This window comes from Pungitius pungitius, chromosome 3 (genome assembly GCF_949316345.1).
Source record: "Pungitius pungitius chromosome 3, fPunPun2.1, whole genome shotgun sequence".
Taxonomy (NCBI): Eukaryota; Metazoa; Chordata; class Actinopteri; order Perciformes; family Gasterosteidae; genus Pungitius; species Pungitius pungitius.
In genome coordinates, this window is record NC_084902.1 from 24,044,295 (window position 1) to 24,065,129 (window position 20,835).

At 43.6% G+C, this 20,835-nt stretch overlaps 5 protein-coding genes across 10 annotated transcripts in view; 2 read left to right on the forward strand and 3 right to left on the reverse strand.

Moving 5' to 3' along the window:
* Positions 1-661: 661 nt before the first annotated feature.
* Positions 662-6,361, reverse strand: LOC119219017 (gap junction alpha-3 protein-like). The gene is made up of 3 exons (XM_037473886.2): positions 6,273-6,361; positions 5,510-6,060; positions 662-5,181 (listed from the first exon to the last, which is right to left on the reverse strand). The coding sequence occupies exons 1-3, from the start codon at positions 6,339-6,341 to the stop codon at positions 4,371-4,373; spliced, it is 1,431 nt and encodes a 476-aa protein (XP_037329783.1). The 5' UTR covers positions 6,342-6,361; the 3' UTR covers positions 662-4,370.
* A 3,268-nt stretch (positions 6,362-9,629) lies between these two features.
* Positions 9,630-14,932, reverse strand: LOC119211285 (gap junction beta-6 protein-like). 5 transcript variants are annotated; one of them, XM_037462140.2, is made up of 7 exons: positions 14,346-14,932; positions 12,854-13,017; positions 11,077-11,265; positions 10,831-10,983; positions 10,191-10,339; positions 9,883-10,089; positions 9,642-9,763 (listed from the first exon to the last, which is right to left on the reverse strand). In XM_037462140.2, exons 3-7 carry the CDS (start codon positions 11,245-11,247, stop codon positions 9,667-9,669), a joined length of 777 nt encoding a protein of 258 aa, XP_037318037.1. In that variant the 5' UTR covers positions 11,248-11,265; positions 12,854-13,017; positions 14,346-14,932; the 3' UTR covers positions 9,642-9,666. The 5 variants fall into 5 exon arrangements, with proteins under 5 accessions (XP_037318011.2, XP_037318020.2, XP_037318037.1 ...); XM_037462132.2 differs by lacking the exons at positions 12,854-13,017; positions 14,346-14,932 and adding exons at positions 11,666-11,717; positions 11,802-11,841; XM_037462114.2 differs by lacking the exons at positions 12,854-13,017; positions 14,346-14,932 and adding an exon at positions 11,666-11,850 and having other exon boundaries at positions 9,630-9,763; positions 9,854-10,089.
* Positions 13,538-15,682, forward strand: sap18 (Sin3A-associated protein). The gene is made up of 4 exons (XM_037462171.2): positions 13,538-13,722; positions 14,939-15,048; positions 15,162-15,284; positions 15,394-15,682. The coding sequence occupies exons 1-4, from the start codon at positions 13,651-13,653 to the stop codon at positions 15,548-15,550; spliced, it is 462 nt and encodes a 153-aa protein (XP_037318068.1). The 5' UTR covers positions 13,538-13,650; the 3' UTR covers positions 15,551-15,682.
* Positions 15,683-16,025: 343 nt separating this feature from the next.
* rtraf (RNA transcription, translation and transport factor) lies at positions 16,026-18,479 on the forward strand. Its single transcript, XM_037462162.2, has 8 exons — positions 16,026-16,194; positions 16,790-16,914; positions 17,006-17,105; positions 17,310-17,393; positions 17,477-17,565; positions 17,669-17,737; positions 17,825-17,873; positions 17,957-18,479. The coding sequence occupies exons 1-8, from the start codon at positions 16,134-16,136 to the stop codon at positions 18,109-18,111; spliced, it is 732 nt and encodes a 243-aa protein (XP_037318059.1). The 5' UTR covers positions 16,026-16,133; the 3' UTR covers positions 18,112-18,479.
* Positions 18,480-18,551: 72 nt separating this feature from the next.
* Positions 18,552-20,835, reverse strand: part of nid2a (nidogen 2a (osteonidogen)) — a 41,128-nt gene continuing 38,844 nt past the window's right edge. For both annotated transcript variants that reach the window (XM_062561363.1, XM_062561362.1), the window contains exons 41-44: positions 20,595-20,752; positions 20,382-20,505; positions 20,149-20,261; positions 18,552-19,290 (exon numbers count right to left, since the gene is read on the reverse strand). In XM_062561363.1, coding sequence (XP_062417347.1) covers positions 19,280-19,290; positions 20,149-20,261; positions 20,382-20,505; positions 20,595-20,752 — 406 coding nt within the window. In that variant the 3' untranslated portion in view covers positions 18,552-19,279. The remainder of the gene's footprint in view (positions 19,291-20,148; positions 20,262-20,381; positions 20,506-20,594; positions 20,753-20,835) is intronic.

Consider the following 20,835-nt stretch of genomic DNA (forward strand, 5'->3'; position numbering starts at 1 on the left):
CAATTTCCCCAACTGTCCGCGGTCCGATTGGACCATATGGACATGTAGGCAGGACTGCAGGAGTCCAGGGGTCGGATGGTATTAGCAGCCATTCAAGGCCTATTCACTCCCTGGAGGGCTTTTTTTTGTTCTGCCAAAATCCCTGGGACTTTGAGCGAGAATAAAGGAAGTGCTGGCCTCAGCACGGCCTAATGGGCGAGGCCTTGAGCTCTCTCTCTCTCTCTCAAACACACACACACACACAAGCATGTGCTTTTAGAAAGACCACCGTATACACACACACACACACACACAGACACACACACATTCCCAGCAGACAGTGGAGGGGGGAGGGGGGGGGGTTGTCGCACATGCAGAGCTGCCGGCTATAGAGTAATATTAACATGGGGCGTTGTGATGATGCTAAGATATAACATGTAGATTTTTTTATAAAATGCATGAAATTGAACAACAAATTCAATCACAATCTGCACATCTGATTTTGATATTTTTCAGCCCCAGAAAAATAAGTTCTATGTTTAAATAATTTGTCTCACAATGGTAACACTTAATATTCTGTATTTTTTTTAATCACTGGTTCTTGAAATCACTAAAAAAAAGAAGAGAGAGGAAGTCTAAAAAGAAAAATGCCAACCACGGCAGGAAACAGTTATTGGTACAAAAAAAGTTTATTCAGTAACAATTCTGTAAACATCTGAGGTAAATGAACATTTACATCAACATGTTCCTTAACGAAAAAGTTCAGACGCAAGGCACTTCTCTTCAAAGACAGTCGCTTTACGACGGGAGTGATAGTGGCATGTCGAGGCGCCATGGCAACCCCATCACACAACGACTTGTGTCCCTTCACGGAATTACTTTCTGATCCGTGGCACATCCGGGGTGTAAACGTCAGAATAGCCAAAAGTCTCTCAATCGAAGTTCAGGACATGAAAGATAAATTTCTTTGGATTCATTTCTGGTCCAGTCCAAGTCCAATTTGATCGGGTTGCTCCCAAAAATAAACAAAAATGTGTTAATATCCCTCCTCCAAGGACACCCTTTATGTTTTCTATTCCTAATAACTTGTGGCCTATAACTAACTGTGCAACTCTTTATCTACATATCAAAGGTACTAAGAACAGCTTGGTACAACAAGGTTGTGAAACCCATTTTTGGCTATAGAAGTGAATAAAATGAACCTTGTTCTCTTTTAGAGACGACGCTCGAGTCTTTATTTTAGCGCTTATTTTAGTTGTCCTTTCCCTTTCTTTCATGTAGTGATATTTTTGGCACGAATATTTTTGGTTAGTTAAATATATTTGATCACATCTTACACATCACAACGAATAAGTTCTTCCCTAACAAAATAAATAAATAATATTAAGGGCTTCAGCTGCCGTAGTGAGCTGAAGTCGTCTATTTGGCACCTTGGTTTGATAAGACACATGTACATTAGTACATGTAACCGCAAACAATCCATTTGGTTGTTAGAAGTTAAACGGTTGCATTCATGACAAGTTTGAAATCGTACACTTTCAAATTAGGAAATTAAAATACGGATCAACCTTTGGCTGGGACTACTATCTGTTCACAATGTCAAACATTGTGTACATCCAAATATACTGCATCAAAAGTTCTTTTTGAACAAAAGCAACTTTAGCCGTGATTATTTTCTGCTAACGATAATTTACGTGCTCTTATAAACTATGTCTGCAACCAACCAATGCGTCCTTGTTTTACAAATCTCTTTAAAAAGTACAAACGTAATATCGAAGGCACAAACGTTAAGCCAACTGCTCTTCATGTAGTGTTAGCTTAACGTTAGCTGTACATTAGCGAGTGTCAAGCTACCTTAAGATGTGACTACATCCAAGCTAACGTCACAGTGGGAACAATGTTGTATGACTTAAAAACCTTTGACTTTTAGAGAACAGGTAGCATATCTCAGTCTAAGGGGAAAGGGGATGGTTCTGCCGAGAACCAAGCTATGCGTCAAACGTTTTGCTATTAGTTTGCCACTATACATATGCTATATATAGTGATGGCCTTTCTAAAATGCATGGAGAAAAATCTGTCGACGTACCTAACTAAACAATCCGATGGATATGTTAAAGGAATAGTCACTACTCTTGTATCTCTTTCCATTAGAAAGCCAGGGCCAGCAGATTGTTAGAATAAAGAGTGGATAAAATCTACCCAAATATTATTTTAATAACTTGAAAACATGGAGGATGCCAGTTTGCAATTAGCAATTAAGAAGTTGGTATCTCTGCTAATAACATTCCGCTGTACCTTAATTTATTTTGGCATAGGCTGTAATAGCCCAATACTTGTAATTCACTATTTCGCTGATACGTTTCAAATTGCCATGAATGCATTTTTAGTACGTAGATTTATTTCAGAGAGAAACATTAACGGAGTCCCTCTTACATCGGACTCATGCAGCATTATAGTCTTCTGAGGGGAATGAACTTATGAGACAATGTCATGGGTTACTTACCTGCTGGTAAAACAGTTAACCCGACCTGAGCAAGACTACAGAAAGCACCAAGACTGTGAGATATGGTTAAAAAAATAGCTTACTTTCTCACTCACTTTCTTTTGGTGGTTTGTGCACGCTGTGCTCAAATGCTATTTAGGCACAGGTGATATAAAAGTAGCCCTTTTACTACCATCTTAGCAGTATTATTTTAAGTATTATCCACTAGTATTCTGTAGAGGGAGAAACAATATACAAATCCTTAGCACCACTCTGCTTTGTTAACTTGTCTAAAAGGGTATATTTTTATTCCTGAATGAAAATATTTATATATAATTTGATAAATCAAGCCTGCAGGGAAGGGAATTCATATCATCCATTTACTCTTTGCCTTTTGTTTTTGGCAGGAATTATTGAGAAGAACGGAAACATGTGGGATTTCTGTTAAGAACTGACAGAGAAATACAAGTTAGCACTTCTTTTGGATCATATTGCTTTCTTTTTTCTTTTTCAAAATAAAAATCTAAAAGCTACTGTATAATCTACAGCTAGTCTAGTCTAGAAAAGAACTTAGGAGTCCTCCTATAGCGAACAGCTTGGGGGAACTCAACAGTTCTGTATCACACTGCAAACTCAAGCATCAGAAAGAAGCGTACTGATTTTTTATGCTCTGTTCAAGCTGCAGCGCTACTGTAAATATAGATTAAGTATTCTTTTAGCAAATTACCTTGAGTCGTCTAATACAGGAGTTTTGCATAAAGTGACCCGTGGGGCCAGTGCCAGAAAAAAAACTCACTTTTTCTCTGTAAAAGTCGCTCTAAATTTGCAGCTTGACCAGAAACTTTTTTTAAATGCAGGTAGGTCTGTTTAACATCCTGTGGTGCCTGTTAACACTATCAATCATTATGTATTTACATATTTATATACTTTATATAGTTTGCCCTGATGCAACTGCAGAGATGTCATTGTGTAAACACTAAAACAAGATAAAAGTAACCCACACACACACACACTCACACACAGCCTGTGAACCCTACGGACTATAGCATGTCTCGGTGTGGGACTTTACCGCTCTCCTCACCACGTCCCTCTCTTCATTGAAACTACAGGCGGGCTGAGCGCACACGGACACACCCAACGTGACACCACCGACCGGTCAGCTCCATCATCACGTGACGGAGAAAGAAAAAAAATGTGCAAACCTCTCCTCGGATCAAAGATAAATGGAAGATAGATGGAAATAAAAGAATGTAGCATTGCTGCCTCTACACTTCCAAAAAAAAATGTAGCCGCTATAATGCATCCTCTGGAGATGTTGGAGACCCTTAGTGTTGATTGTATGTTCAACTTAACAGTTTTACAGAATTTGACAATTTGCTAGAATCTGATCCCTAACTAAGGAGCCAGTGCCACAAGTCTGTTAGCTTAGCATAAAGACTGGAGGCCAGGGGAAACAGCCGCCATTCATTTATTTTCCATTTTCCTTCCTTCCAGAAAGAAGCATGATACCTTTTAAATGTTGTTAAACGTTGGATAGAGTTATAGAGATCTGTGCACGCTCAACTCTCTGTTCTCAGAAATGACCCCAGGTGTGTTGCTAGGAGATTTCTGCAGTGCCCCACTTTCGAGTCTAGGGGCCCATGTCTGGCCAAACTCTTTCTGTCCCTACTCCTATTGTTCATATTTGTGACATTACAATATTTAAAGTAAGCAGCCACCTCCAGCCTAATGTGTCTGTGCTTTGCACATCTTCCTTGCAGGATCGTCTTTCACTGGAGGACATGCGTGCGTGTGGTTTAATGCTTTTAAGCATATGTGGGGAAAAAAAGAATGATTGTGTAGGTTTCCTGTGTGTAGGCAGCATGTCTGCATGGTTGTGTGAATGTGAGAGGGTGTGTGCGTGTTTTATCTACACTGCCAGGTCATCAGGGCGAGCTCGGACACCGCCGCTCTTGCCGGACCGACTTGGCTTCGGGACGTCTCTTGTGGCAGAAGTGGGAGGCGGATGCATCTCCGCCTTGGTAACCACGGTGAAGTTGTCGTGGGGGGCCGTATGAGGGGAGGTGTCCTTGTCTGCTGCCGCCTCCTCCGGAGCGAGGGGAGAGAGGGGAGTGTGACGCGGAAGTGTAGGAAACGTGGAGTGTTGCTCCCCGTGTGGAAGTGGCGGGGCGGTATCCTCTCGGGGAGAGGAAGAGGCGGATGTGGGAGAAGAGGGAGGAGGGTAGGAGGCCGAGGAGCAGGAGGATTTCTTCCCATCCGGATTGTGGAGCTCCAGCGACATGTTGCTCCAGTTCTGCTCCATCTCCATCAGCTGCTCGCGGCTCCCATCACTCACTTTCCCAACATGAAAAGACGTGGGCAGCGCCTCCAACAGGAAGTCGTCAGGGGGGAACAACGCGGCGTCCATCTTGAATCTGGCGGGCATTACTGGTGCGGAGGCTTCGGTCGAACTGTAGGCTCCTCCCTCTTCAGCCCCAACCCCTGCCACGTTCACGTTGGCGTACACTGGCAAACAGTCGAGCCTCGGCGGGAACTCGAGGACCGTCTCCGGGTCCCCGGGCTCGATCAGCGGCGGAGACTCCCCGCCGGGGGCGAACTCGTTGGAGACCCCCTGCTTGACCTTCTTCCAGCCCAGGTGGTAGATCTCCAGCAGGTTGAGGAGCAGAGAGACACACGCCACCACCAGCATAAAGATGATGAAGATTGTCTTTTCCGTGGGCCTGTGACAACAAACAAACAAAACCACATTTCATTGACAAATGTATGAACAAAGACTATATCAAGAAATAATGGGACAGAGGAAAGCTTTCGGATTGGAGGGATGTCAACATGGTGACGGCAGAGCCAGCAGCTAACGTTGAACAACAGCAACAGTGTCGGCGGAGCAAGCACCGTCCACCGGAGGATGGGCATGACGACGTGGTGGGTCAGGGGCGGCGTTGTCAGGGGTAAGAGTCAAACGGGCGCAATGTGGAGTGGCAACAGTGACCAAGGGGTTGACCTCTAGCGTGTGAAAAGACACACAAACAAGACATCCGACAGTCTGACCTGGAGATGAAGCAGTCCACGGTGTTGGGGCAGGGCCAGCGGCCACACTTGTAGAGCGGCCTCAGGCGGAAGCCGTACAGGAAGTACTGTCCCAGGATGAAGCCAACCTCAAACAGAGTCTTGAAGATGATGTTGAAGATGTAGGTCCTCAGCAATGCCCCGCGGATGCGGATCTTCCCGTGCTCATCGCGGATTGGCGGCTTCTCTTTCTTTCCTCCCCCGTCAGCGGCTCCGAGGCGATAGAGCGGATCGTGGTCCTCCTGGTGCCGCCCGGCCTTCCGGAGCTCCTCCTCCCTTTCCCTCCGCTTCTCCTCCATGCGAACGATGTGCAGCACATGGCCCAGGTAGATGAGGGTGGGCGTGGAGACAAAGATGATCTGCAGCACCCAAAAGCGGATGTGGGAGATGGGGAAGGCCTCGTCGTAGCAGACGTTCTCGCAACCGGGTTGTTGCGTGTTACAGGTGAAGTCGGACTGCTCGTCGCCCCAAACCTCTTCAGCCGCTGCGCCTAGCACCAAGATGCGGAAGATGAAGAGAACGGTCAGCCACACCTGGGGAGAGGGTTGGACAAAAAAAGAAACACAGTGAGTCCAGAAGCAGACTGACAAACAGGAGAAAATGCCTCAGCTGCTTACATTGAGATCAACTACTGTGAAAAGAAATGATCTGAACTGTGGCCATTCAGGTGTTTGAAGATCATGCAAGAAGAGGGATATAAACCAGGCCATGATATTTCATATGTAATCAAGAGTCAATCGGTCACCTTTCCAATCACAGTGGAGTGTTCCTGAGCGTTCTCCAGCAGCCGCCCAAGAAAGCTCCAGTCACCCATGCTTCACTCGGTTTTCTAGCCTGGTGAGGAGGACAAGACTGTGTGAGGAAGAACCCAGGGGACCAGAGAGGATGGAAGCAGAGAGCAGAGCAGAAGTACTGACTGAAGAAAGAAAGAGGCCAAATACACATTGGAAATCATTATGAAAAGAACAAACCCTAACCCATAGACTTCCAAAAATGGGTCACATAAATACCTCCATGGTCATCTTTTATATCTATTTAGAAAATATCTCTTGGATGAAAATAAACTGGGTATTTGTCCGGGACTATTTTCAGCGATGGACAAATACACATCACTGCAACAAAATAAACTCATCTGTGGAGTAAACACTTGTGTTTAAAGGAACATGAGGTGTAGTGTTTATTCCAGATCTGGAGATCAGAGATGACAAAAGTGTCACCATAAGGAAGATGACAGCTGACTTACTAAAATGTTGTTGTATCGTCAGTGAAAAATCCATCGACCAGAGATCAGAAGAAAAACTATATCTGGAGAGAAGAGACAAAATCAACTTCATATGTTAAAATTCTCAGTAAAATCTCATATACATGGATAAGATCTCACCGCTTTTACCTGTGGCTTAATCTTGTCGTGTGCATGGACTCAGTTTATCATACATGTCTACATGTATTCATGTTAAGTGACTCTCAGTCTACTAACATAAAGACCCCCGCATCCAAATCTGCATGCTTTTGTGAATCATCAAATAGGAGGACAATATGGTTTTACGTGCAACTATATGCCAGTCTCTGCGAATGTGGATGCATGTATTTATCCATGGAAAAAGAAAATGGTGCGTGCAGAAGTACATTTTTGCTGTGTGTGTGTGTGTGTGCGTGCCTAGAGGACAAAGGCCAGCCATCTGTGGGAAGTGAATGAGTGGATCACAGGTTGTGCCAGTTGAATGCCAGACTCATCACATCCCAGGAATGCTGAGGAGGGCAAATGTTTGCCTGCGATCGACTGATGTGTGCACGCACACGCAAAGCCACGCATTGCCCCACCGACAACTTGTTTTACTTGTGATATGACGGGTCAACACCAGACTTCTATACATTAGCAGTCTAAGAAAACACTAAAAGTCCAAAAAGGAAATCAATTAGTCTTAATAAAAGTGTTTTCTGTTACATTGGCCCCCTGATACAATAAATGTTAATTTAAACATGTCATTTAAACTTTTCCTTGACTTCTATGAACTTTACAGCCGAGGGAAGGGGGAATAATATTCTCAGTAAATAAACTACTGTAAACGTCTGCTGACGTGCCGCTGTTGCATCGCCGCGAGTACATGTACATTATGTGTTGACGTGATGAAATACCATCTGTCAAGACAGACAATAGAGAAGCTCCCAGATGGACATTGTCCTGGCTGGACTGTGCTTTCGATGGATCAGAGGTCTTTGTGCTAAAACAGCCCAAACAGTTAACTCTTGGCCTGCTGCGTTCACCCCAAAAACTGACCTAAGATACGCAGACCGGTCACACCAAAGGCTTTTCTCTGTTAAGTGCCTAAAATGCCCAAAGGTGAATAACGTGGGCAAAGGTGATATTTTCCGTAACGATGCATTGAGGTTTATAGGTGCGTTATGTGTGTCTTAATGAGTAAAGGTACATTGTAATGAATAAACCGGTGTGTAAAGGTGCAATGCCACTAATGTAAATACATATGCGGAATGTTAAAAAAAAAGAAAAATAAACAAAAAGTACAGACAACATGCCGCAGTAAACAAGGAACTGCCTGCGTAGATGTACAAAATACATCATCATATTGAAAATAATTAAATTAAACACGTGGACAGTATTTAGCACTTTCAAAGTTGATGCAACATTTTAAATGTTGAAACTTTACCAACTTGTGCAATAAGGACCAAACTTCCACTTTATGAACCTTGGATGGCTGGTAATGGGGACACAAGCTTGCACGGTGTGTAGATTATTTTACATTGTACAACACAAATCATTTTTTAGTGATAAAGAGTAATAAATCAAATTTGAAACATTCAGTCACGGAACTTCGACGGCTTCCTGTGCGCCTTCTTTCCCACGGGGAAGTGAACGCAGCACGAGAGGTGCCCGTAATCCAGCAGGTGGATGGATGATAATCCCTCCTCCTCCCTCCCACTCCACCCAAACACCAGCACTCCAGTTTCCACTCCACCTGCTTACCGCTCTCCTCTGAGACGCGTGTCCCCCCCGCAGCGCGCTCCTTCTCTCGTTCCTTTTCCTTCCTCTTCTTTCGTTAACTCCCACGGGTGGGCTCGAGGCGACCGGGCGAGGAGTAGGTGAGATTAGTGGGAGGGCGAGAGGCACACAGAGAGAGCGATGGGGTGGGGGGGGGTGCGTGCTTGTATGCGCGGGAGCGCGCGCGCGCGCGCGGGCGCGTGTGTGTGTGTGTGTGTGTAGAGGTATGGGGGCAATAGGTGGCTGCATCACATCACCGATAAACCTAATTCAAAACAATTTCTGTTCTGCAACTGTTTCGGAACACTACTACTTCTAAAATACATGTACAAAAAAGAGATTCTTCAGCATAGTCTTTTTTTATTTCAAAGATTTTTTAAATAAGATTTTTAAAAAGTACTTTTATAGTGGCAGGCAGTAGTAATTGGACCCGTATTGGGATTAGATCACACATTAGAATTATTCAGTGGGAGACTAATATCTGACCTTAAATTGTGCAAAATTGGAAGATAATTGGAAAAAGACATTTAAAAAATGTAATTAAGTGAAATACAACTGACAAACGTAATCTGCATATCGTCAAATTTAGCATCACTTTCATCATTTTACTTGTCTTTGAGTATGTTCTCAAAGTTTGTTGTTAGAGGGTTATAAGCTATTTCAGCGTGGTAACTTGTCATGAGGGGAAAACATGCCTGTTTACAGTGTGACAGTGAGGGCTGTGGGGGGACCATGGACCAGCAGAGGTCAACACAGGTTAATAAATCACTTGATGCATCTGATCTACATGTGTTACTTACATTTCTTTCCTTTTGTGTTTGTTAAAACTCAATTATTTACATGGTTTGATTACATTAATTAATGAAATGTTATGATTATTATTGTTGTTAAATCATACCATTTATGTTCATTGAAAACCCTCAAATTAAGCATTAATGTACAATCTTATATTGTGTAAAAATAGTTTTGAGTATAGTTGATTACCTCTCCCCAAGACTTAAATGTTACATTAAAAACATATATATATCAAAGAATATGTTGCCTTTTTGGGTGGGTATTTACACATGCTGCAGAGCATTCACATGTGTACCTGTCGTAACTATTGAGTTAGATGTCTTTAGTCCATCTTGTTCCTGCTTCCTCAGGTCGAGACAAGTGACACGTGGGTAGTCTTGTTGTGAGTCCTCTCTCGACTGGATTTTTTGCATTTCTTCCTCTCCTCATTACTACGGAGACTGCTGAAAGAGACAAAGTTGTGCATTTAAGGATTTTTTTGCACTTTGACAACCAACAGGAAGGATGAATGACTTCAGATTTGAATTAATCACCTGACAGTCTGACTGATTAATACCTCTACCTAGTGACAGCCTTGGCAACAAGATATGCAAGTTCCGCCATGTTAAGGACCATGCAGATAGAGGAGGCGGTGGCCATGAAGACGGTGAAGATGGTTTTCTCGGTGGGGCGAGAGATGAAGCAGTCCACCAGGTTTGGACACGGCCACTGGTCACACTGCACCAAACGTGGCATCTGGAACCCGTCGTATACCACATACAGGGCATACCTGGAGAGACAAAGACACATACCGTGTACAGATAGGCAGCCTGACGATACCAAACCAGCAATACGGCAGACACTCAGAAAAACCAAGGTGGCTGGTCATACATGAAGCCTCCTTCAAACAGTAACCTGCACACCAGGCTGCAGGCGTACGTCCACCAGAGGGCGCCAGCTATTGGGAGTCTCCTTCTCTTCAGAGTCTCCAGGTCTTCCTCCTGGCCTTTGCTGCTGAGGAAACCAGCTCTACCTGAACCCTGTGGAACAACAGGATATGACAATATTAGACCAGACGAGATACCGCATCAAATATGTCATAACGTGTCAAGATAAAGCAATACATATCATGAGAGGATAAAAGCATGGCATGAAAAGATAAAACAAGCTTTCACATTAAATGACAAAAGGTAGCATGAAGTTACAAATAAAGCATGACAAGATAGACAAGTCCTGACGAGATAAACAATGACAAGTTAAAAGAAAGATCAATTCCAACAAAAAAGACTGTACTGACAACACAACCTGTGAGAGGGGAAGGCAAAGTTTATTTGTCTATCACATTTCAATAACAAAGGTAATTCAGAATGCTTCACATAAAACCATTAAAACCATCAAAATACCAGGCATAAAAAGGTGAATTTAAAAATTGTTACAAATTTAAAAATAAGTATTGATTTGTTGAATAGAAAACAATATTAAAACAATAAACAAGCTAAAAATTGGTACAAATTGAACCGTACACACACACCTGTAGGAGCCTCTTCTTGTCACTGTGGTTCCGATAGGCCACATACATCGCAACCAGGAGTGTTGGCGTGGACACAAAGACAAGCTGAAGACACCATAGACGGATGTGGGAGACAGGGAAGAACTGGTCGTAGCAGACGTTTTCACAGCCAGGCTGGAAAACAAGCAGATGACAATGAGAACAGGTTGCTTTACAGATGTTTAAATAACCCAAAGACAAAATGATTACATTTATTGGGTGCCCTACCTGTAGTGTATTACAGGTGAAGTCAGACTGCTCGTCGCCCCAGACGCTCTCAGCCGCGACAACCAGCACCATGACCCGGAAAATGAACAGCACCGAGAGCCAGATTTTACCCAAGCTGGTGGAGTGGCGGTTCGCCCCGACCAACTGAGCGTACAGAGCAGGCCAAGACATCCCGAGGAAACAGCAAACCTGAGGAGGACAACACACTGATATGACAAGAACTCTCGGCGGAAGAGCGGATTTCCTTTTGAGACACAAATCTGACAGCGGCACAGAGGGAAATTCAGAAGGGGAGGCAGTGGCAACAGATGAAAGCAGAGAGGGCCGACGAAACAAAAGAGAAGTCTGATGCAAGAAGAGGATGAGAAGGAATGAAAGTGAGAGGAGGAAGAGCGAAGCGGCAGAATTCATGTGAACTGATGATCCTCTCTGCCCACTGTGGACGAAACTGAACCGAGCCCACTCGACTAAAAACACACTGTAACCCTACTGTGCTCACTGAGCATCACTATTAATGGACTTGCACACTGCTCTCCTCTTCCAAAAATGAGGTCTTAAAAAATATTATGTGAATAATATTTTTTCTCACCTTGTGTCTGCAGTCAGGTTGTTTGCAGGAAAATATTCCACATTGTCCTTTACTATATGAAAACCAACAAGAAGCTTAATGTCGCATGACCTGCGGCATGGTAAAATAAATAAACAAACTATAGCCAAATTCAAACCTGCAGCTCCCCCTTCCTTTCCATTGAATAAGGATGTGAGCTACCAGTGTCAAGACAGCCAGAAGAATATAAGAAGACTTCTGGTGGGTACTTTCAAAATAAAATATCACAGCAGCAAAACTGTTGTAATGTAGTTACATTGGATATTTATAAAGAAATGCAGCAAAAGAAAAATAAAGACTATTGGAAATCCTGAAAAAACTTCCTAATCAGAGCTAGCAAAGTCCCATACATCCTGAGTTTCAGTCACAAGCATGGGTTCCTGCAAATTCTGCTCTGCACGCCTTTCACTACACCTTCATTCATCTATTTGAGGGTTTATATGTCAAACGTGCACTCTTTTTGTGTTTTCTACTTTGCAGAGCTCCACCAAAGTCACAGGTGTAAAATAAGTTAAATGTGCCTTTAATCTATGCCAAGTCAGTATGTATTTGACAGCAACAATGTTTACAAATGTTACACAACTCAATTTGGTGGAACGAAAATGGTCAAAGAAAAAAGTTGTATTGTAGTGAGTTTGGGCTTCTATGGATGGGTGTATGTGATCCCCATTGTGACTGTAACAGGACACAGGTAGTGACCTTTCAGAGCCAGACCATCCCTTGGCACCAGTCAGCCTGGCGGGACAGTGCAGCTCTGTGCTCTGCTAATGACTGTGACCGACGAGCATTTCCCACTGTTTGTTGAAGTGTGGGAGCAAAAACAACTTCCTCGGTTCACACTGAGGATACTCACAAAACTGAAATGAAAATATTTGAGGAAGTAGTAACATTCAGTATGAGCTACAGTGTTAAGAAGGGAGTACATAGTCATGTCTATGTACTCGCCAAAAAAAGTAGTTTATTTAAGAGTTATGATTTGGTTACAAATTGGTATGCCTTTCCATAAATAATGAAGGTAGAGTGATACACACAGTAGCTAGAGACTCCTCTGCAATCTGTTCTGCAAAAAGAAAATCAAAGATCTCAAGGGGAAGGACAAGGTAGTGTTTTTTTAGACAGAGAGGACGTCTGTGATTCTAATACCATTATGGGAATAACAGTGCCACTTACTGATGCATATCGATGAATGGATATCAGTGTCAGGACCGGACTCAAAGACCCACTGTTTGATCTCCCAGTCAGGATTTAGTTAGAAAGGCGGTCGGATTGTTTCAGGCGGGTCCATACCATCCATTCTGGTGGGAGGGGGCGTTGGTGGTGGTGGTGGCACTGGTCTTGGCAGTGGTGGGGGTCACAAAAAGTGAATGAGTAGGGAGTAAGGGAGAGCAGTAAAACAGAGCTGATTGTTAGAGTAGCTTCTGATCAGCTAGCAAGCAGGAGAACAGAAGGAGCCAGTGTCAGGATACACACACACACACACACACACACACGTTACCCGAAACGCTAGCTACACACACACACAGTAGTAAGTGAGGGGGGTAGCAGCATGTGACTGTAAGTTCCGTGGGTGGACTTGGCAGACTGATGCTGGACCAGGCAGTAGGAAAGTCCTGATGATTTATGTGAATATTATATTTTCCATCAGTAAAATTAAGCAGCTTCAATGTGATGTTGATGGTACTAAAATATGGATATTTTTACTATAATTTATTTTGTTGTAATGCAAAAGTAAACAAATAGCACACAAATGACTTGAGACTTTACTGACCAACAACGGCGTTATTTTGCAATGATCAGGGGAATGTTTAGAAACTCCGAGTCAGTAGGGCGCGATAAAGTCGTCGCTTGAAACGATACCGGAAGCGGAAACTCCTTCGTCGCTGCAGCTACGAGAAAATATCCAGGCGAGGTGGTAGAAGCTAGCACAGATACCGAAGAGCATTAATATAACGGTGAAAAAAATCATAATGGCTCTTGAATCCCGGATTACGCAGGAAGAAATTAAGAAGGAGCCAGAGAAGCCCATTGACCGAGAGAAGGTAAATCACTGGGTTTGAATCCAAAACCCGTTTTTAACGTTAGACTGTTTACTTATGAGCTCTACGGTAAGCTAACTGGGTTCTGCTAAAGTAGTTAGCTCTGAATGCAACGCTAACAGCGTGGATAATGTATGTAAAGATAACCATGAACTTTAAACATCACGACATAAGCACCCCCGTATTAAAGTTTCGCTTTGTTGTTTGTTATGCGTTGCTCATCTCATAATTAAAACATTTCCCGGTCCAAGCCATAGGCTAGGCTTAGCTCGCTAGCCTTTTGCGCTAGCTTAAAAAAGAACATTTAAGCTAGCGCTTCTCGGTCAACTTTCTCATTAAAATGAAGTGTGTTTTATTCATGCTATTACTTACGGCGAGATGTTCGTAACATCGTTTGGTACAATGCCCGCCGGAACTTAAAACTCTCAATGAAACCAGAAAGACTAAACAGTAATTTGGGTAAACACTCCAAACTCACTAAACATTATTTTCAGGTGGGGGTTGGCAAATAAATTAATGTGTTCGGTACGTATTCAATTGAGCGTTTATTGAACAAATACTACAATACAATACTATTCCGGTTTCCAATGTCAAGCAACACATCGATGCTTTAATTTGAAACTTACCCCAGGTTGCTTGTCCCAGAGGGGGAAACGCTTCGTATATCGCAGTTTAACGTCAGTCAAGTTAGTTAAACTGGCAAATAAGTGACTGTCACGAGATGCATTGTTAGGGTTTGAGGGGACATTCGTCACTTTCCACAGGTGTTTCTAATATGTTCTCCTACATTCATTTGGGGTTTACAAAGCTAACTTAGTTCATTAACTATCCATTCAGGTGCTATTTGATCAGGATGTGACCTCGTGGCAATGAACCCATTTCTACATAAATGTAGTTGTTACTAATTTTACTTTACTGTTGCACGTTAATTGGCATTCGAAATGTTGCACGTTGTAGTTACTTGGTGTGACTGCTAGGGGGCAGCGAACCTTTGTAACGCCACTAGTGTGACTTTCAAAATAAAACTCTCAAAACACCCAGATCTGCATTATGATCATGTTTATCTTTAATGGGTTCACATCCAAGGAATCGTGTTGATCATTATAGTGCAACCAAATTTATTAAAATAACCAATCCATCCCATTTTAAGGAACAATTTACCTCTCTGTTGCCATTCTGCATTATTTTTTTTAAAACCCACATGTTATTTTTGCTGCAGACCTGCCCCCTTTTGCTGCGTGTTTTCACCACCAACAGTGGTCGCCACCACAGAGCAGACGAATTTAACCGTGGCAACGTTCCCTCCAGCGAATTGCAGATATACACATGGTAAGAACACAAACTGTAGCTTTGTTTCAATCCAGTATTTGCTGGGGGTTTATGGTGAGTTAAGGAAATGGGGGGGGCTTTATGTTCAGGTGTCATTTATGTTTTATTTTCAGGATGGATGCTACTCTGAAGGAGCTAACTAGCCTGGTGAAGGAAGTGTATCCAGAGGCCAGAAAAAAAGGGACCCACTTCAGCTTTGCCATTGTCTTCCCCGACCCCAGAGGGAAAGTGTACAGGTTTGTGTCATACTACAGGTTGACGCAGGAAGCATGTCTCCTGCCTAATGTTGAGGTGAATTTGTGTTCACTGCATTTTAATAAACTCTTCTATGCCCCCTCTTTGCAGGTTGAAAGATATTGGCAACACTGTATCTGGCAGGAAGGGCGCGGATGACTCCATGACGTTGCAGTCTCAGCGCTTCCAGATCGGAGACTATCTGGACATCGCCATCACACCACCCAACAGGGCCCCACCTCTGAACACACGCATGAGGCCATTCTGAACATAAACACAGATACATAAACCAACACCCAACAACCGTAGTTTGTTTTGTTTATCCCTTTCAATTGCATCATCTTGGATGCTTTATGCCTCATTTTATAGAATGTGACGTGAAATAAAAGTTGTAATTTTTTCCAAAGTTTGTGGCCCTTTCTTTGTAATGTATAGTGAGGTTCTATTATTGGAGTTTGTTTTCTGGTTGTGTAAAACTACTTAAATGGGGGAAAAACTTTAGTTAACGTTGTCTAAATTCAACCAACTTTGTTTTGTGGTGATTGTAAAAATCACTAATGCTTTTGGATAAAACTCCAAATTACTAAAATGAGCCAAATTCGACCCCAAACCACATTAAATCTGTATTCTAGGAAAAAAAATGCATGAAAACATGTAAAGCAAATGCCTTTCAGAAAATGTATATATATGCAGTGCTGGTGGTCAGTGGAGAACTTTATTGCAGTAGTCATAACAGGAAGCTACCGGTGCCGCGCATGCGCAGTGCTATACATGAACCGCTAACGGGACTGTAAAGATAGCCAACTGCTAGCTCAAGAAAGCAGCTAGTTACACACAAAACGTACGTCGAAATGTTTCAGAGAAAATTGACAGCGCTAGACTATCACAATCCCAGCGCGTTCGACTGCACAGGTAAGACGAAACTCGTAAACGTGGTTTGGGGAGTTAAACGTGGAGCCGGAGTCCTGTCAATGGAGACGGTGATATGTCAAACTCTGACACAATAGCAGTTTTGAGCTGTTTTGTGGCTGTTAAACCTGTATGTTTGTTCACGAGATAAAACAATGTTTACTTCCTTCTTATACGCCACGCCTTTATTCAGCAGTATTTTTTTGTGTAGAATGCCAGCGTGTCTAGTTTAATTCAAGCAGTTTTTATATCACGTTTCATAACTTGAAAATTAGCAATTCAGCTAGCATTACAATACAACAACGTGAAAGGTGCATTCATATGCTAACTGCGATTTCGAACTCATTACTGTGCTGTATATACACATTAACCCATATTCAAGGCAGGGAAGTCCACGCTAACTTACCCGGACACAAAGGTGAACTTAGGTCACTGCTGTCCTGTTGGAGTTTCCGTTAGCTGTTAAGCAGACCTGAAAGGCTTCCTTTAATATTTATTCACTCACACTTTCTAACACGACGATACAACTAGTGAAAGGAATTTAGCCATGTGTTTATCGGTGTGCAAACGGATACCCCCAACTTTCATCTCCGCTCAGATGACACCCAGTACAGGAACTGCGTGGTGTGGCTGGAGGACCAGAAGATCCGACATTATAAGATCGAAGACCGAGGAAACCTGAGGAACATCCCGAGCTCCGACTGGCCCGAGGCCTACCAGAAGGTGAGACCGCTTGACTTGTAGCTGACACGAAGGCTACTTTGAATAGGAGATTCATCATTCCATACATTAAGTGTGTTTTCCTTGTGTGTAGTATCTGCAGGACCTGAACTGTCCATTTGGGGTTCAGGAGAAGCAGGAGTCAGTGGACTGGTTAATGGGCCTGGCTGTAAGATATGAGTATGGAGACAATGGTAAGTAGTATTGTGTGTATATGTGCTATGATACTGCAACTACTACTCTGCTGTAACACTGCCGATGACCAATAGATGGATACATTGTCAAAGGAATCGGTTTTCTGATGATGCCACCTCACATCTTACCCTGTTACAGAATCAAGTGTTGTAAAACATGTGACGTGCTAATATATTCTCTGTACAATGTTTGCATTGTGTCAGTGGACAAGTATAAGAACTGCGAGCCGCTGGCCGCCTTCAGCAACAGTGCCATAGCGGTTGTGGACCCTCTCTTCAACCTGGACGGTGGGTAGAAAAATTCTTTGCTCTGCTTTTACATGTTATTTTAGATCCCTAATTGTACTTTCTTTATCAATATTTTTTTATAGGCGATTCTCCAGATTTCAAAGCAGGAGTGACGGCTCTGGCCAACATCCTAAAGATTCAACGGCACGACGACTACCTGGTGATGCTCAAGGTGTTCCCACACGCTGTGCATGTGCTGATAGGTTTGCTTTTTGCTTTAAATCTTAGAGGGATCTGTCATACTAAAAAGTGTGTCTGTTTTGTGCTCTCACCAGGCTATTCGTATCCTGATCCAGGACAGACTATCTCCAGAAGCCATCACCAAAGCCAGCCAGAAACAAGAGGTATTGCAAAATTATGCATCAGAAATTATATCTAAAGACTCTTCTATGTTTCAAGGAAACCTAAACTTTGTTGTTCACCTTTACCAGGGTATTCCTGTAGCTTTAGACAAACACGTCTTGGGCTTCGACACTGGAGGTGAGTGCGACAAGCGTGAATATAATATGTTATTCCTGTATCGGCTTTGGGATCCACTTAAAATCATCATGGCATCCTCTCAGATGCCACCCTGAACGAAGCGGCTCAGATCCTGCGCCTGCTGCACATCGAGGAGCTGAGGGAGCTCCAGACCAGGATCAATGAGGCCATCGTGGCCGTCCAGGCCATCATAGCCGACCCCAAGACGGACCATAGGCTGGGCAAGGTCGGCAGATGAGGGCGAGGATAACAAGGGAGGGACCGCAGGAGTTTTCATTTGATTTTGATGGGGTGGGGGAGATCTTTGTTGGACATACATGAGTTTGTTTTTGTTCTGTATGATGTCAGACTGATGAGATTTGGGGAGTTCTGGGAGCACACAAGCGTTTTTAAGGCTTACACGTTAAGCGGATCTCTTCGGACTGAGGTATCACCGTCTGCTCATCTCCTCGCTGCCACCGTCTCTCCCTCAAGGGAAACCACACAGAAGCTGGAAATATTCAAAACTGACAGTTATACTTTTGTTTCCAGATGGAAGAGCAGGTTATTTTGAAATGATTTACTTTTGACGTTTTGTGGGTACACCTATAAATACAGATGAACACAGTTTGTCTTCTCTGCTTCTTGCTTCATTCCTCTGTGGAGAACACGACAACCTCAGCAAGAAAATGAAAACTGTCGAGTACCAAATCACATTTTATTGTTATAAATATCACATCTTATAAAAAGATAAAGATTTGAAAAGTAGTAGCAAAAAATATTTGGCATGTTTGTTTGAAATACAGAGATCTGGCACAATCTGACTGAATCAGATTATATGAGTTTAACAGCGGTAAAAAAAACAATTTTATGGAATTTAAAAACTCCTATTGCCAAAAATTGAATGATAGGATACCACTAAGAAATCCAATTACACGCTTCTCCAAACACTTGAACTAACTTTTTTACCTGTGTATTTATATTTCTTTGCATCCACTCTGAATGCAAAACAAAGATGAGTTGTTTCTCCACGGACCTATGGACAAATCTTCAGATCATTCTTCTTTGGCAGGAAACCTACACTCACAGGTTGCAAAATTGTTCTTTAGCTTTAAATTGATAGAAAAAACAGTTGCGTACAAAAATACTGTAGAAAAAAAACAAAGCAACAAATGAGGTATAAAACAAATTTACAAAACATTTATTTGGGGAGTTATGTCTTTAAGGTAAGATAATTGAGGTCGGGTGTGGGGGGGTTGTAAATCTGCTCTGTAGCTGGATCTGCCAACAGGAAGCCATCGTGCACCCCGCTGAGTGTCCTTTTTCTTTTATTTCTGAGGGACACTGGAGAAGGCACTTCTAATATTTTTTATGGTGGTTGCCCCAGAACTTTAGCACCAAAGGAATCTGCAGCGGCCGCCCTGTCGTCAGTGGCTCCCTGAGACACACAAAACCACACATTTAGAGAACAAAATATGGCTTTGTACAAACCTCCCTTTTTATTTTTGCTTTTCTTCGATAAAATCACTGGCTGGAAGGCCGAGATACACGTCTGATCCTCTCTTCCTGTGTGAATGCTAAATGTGACAGGATTGAAGGTTTGCTGCGGCGGCCTAATGACAGAACAAACACAGCGCCCGTCCCTGAACAAAGCCTCGCACTTACAACTTCTCCCCTTGAAGAGCTTGTGTGTGTATGTGTGTGTGTTCAACAATAACAGCTTTTAAGCTTCTCACAGCCGACTCACAAGACCCTGAACACAAGTGTTTTAGAGCCGTCATCACGGCCACAATTACGGCCAACTTCTTTGAAGTTGTTATTCGGCGCGAGGCTTCGGATCGCGTGAGGAGGCCGTGACTTCCTGTAGCAACACTCGCCGCCCCGACCCAACTCTCCCCTTTACGCTCCCTCGCCTGGCGACATCTGCCAAGGTGCTACTTTAGGGATCATCCTGTGTTTAGAGGGGCGACTTTGTACTTCTTTTTTTTTAATACGAAGCTTCAGGAGGATGCAAGGCCACCTGCGGGCGTCGACACATCAAACGTGGCGCGAAAGCGCAAAATACAGGCGGGAGGGGTCGCAAGCAGCTGTGTAATCACTGTCCTCCTGTCTGTTTCACACACGGGGGAGGAGGGGGGGCTCAGAGCCAGCTGTGTGGTGAAACACTAACGACTACAAAGCTATCCACTTCAGGTGCAAACTATTTATTCATGTCTGGGGACAGCGTCCCTGTTATATGCTGTTATAGTATAGGGATGCTGTCCCAAATCTCAGATGAATAGTTTTATGAGTTTACCTGATAGACAGTGGGTGGTTGCTATGGCAATGCCGTACAGGTGAGAGCGCTGGTCGGGAAGGTACTCGTCGGTGATCTGGCTGCTTTCTTTGCTCACGGCGATCACTCCGTCCCTGCGAGGGACCAGATGCAGAAAAAGAGAGACACACTGAGGACAGGGGACGGCAGCAACTAGCTCATCGATTGGTGATCAAAATGATGACAACATGGAGGGGTTGGTGGTGGTGGGCTACCTCCTCCAGTCAGTGTAATAGAAGTGGTTCCTGTAGTAGACCATGCTGAACGGGTAGTTAAGGCTGGGGTGGACCACTCTTCGGCCCGAGCCATCTGGGGACACGCACTCTAAACGCTTCGTGCCTGAGGGAAAGAAGAAGAGTATGTGTGAGGGGTCAATTTAAGGTGTGAGTGAGAAAAGTGAGCGGCGGTCCTGTTGATGGAGTGCCTACCTGCGTCGGCCCAGCACACCTGTCCAGAAGAAGAGTCGTACGTGAGGGCGTTGGGCAGGCCGACGCCATCGGACACCACCACTCTGCGGTTCTGTCCGTCCACCGACGCGCTCTCAATCTTTGGAGCCTCTCGGTTCCAGTCCGTCCAGTACAGAGTGCTGCGGGGACACCGGCAGGACGCGGGGGGGGGATTTAGAGCGGACAAGTTATTTTGCACGGGGAATGTTTTGGAAATAGTTGG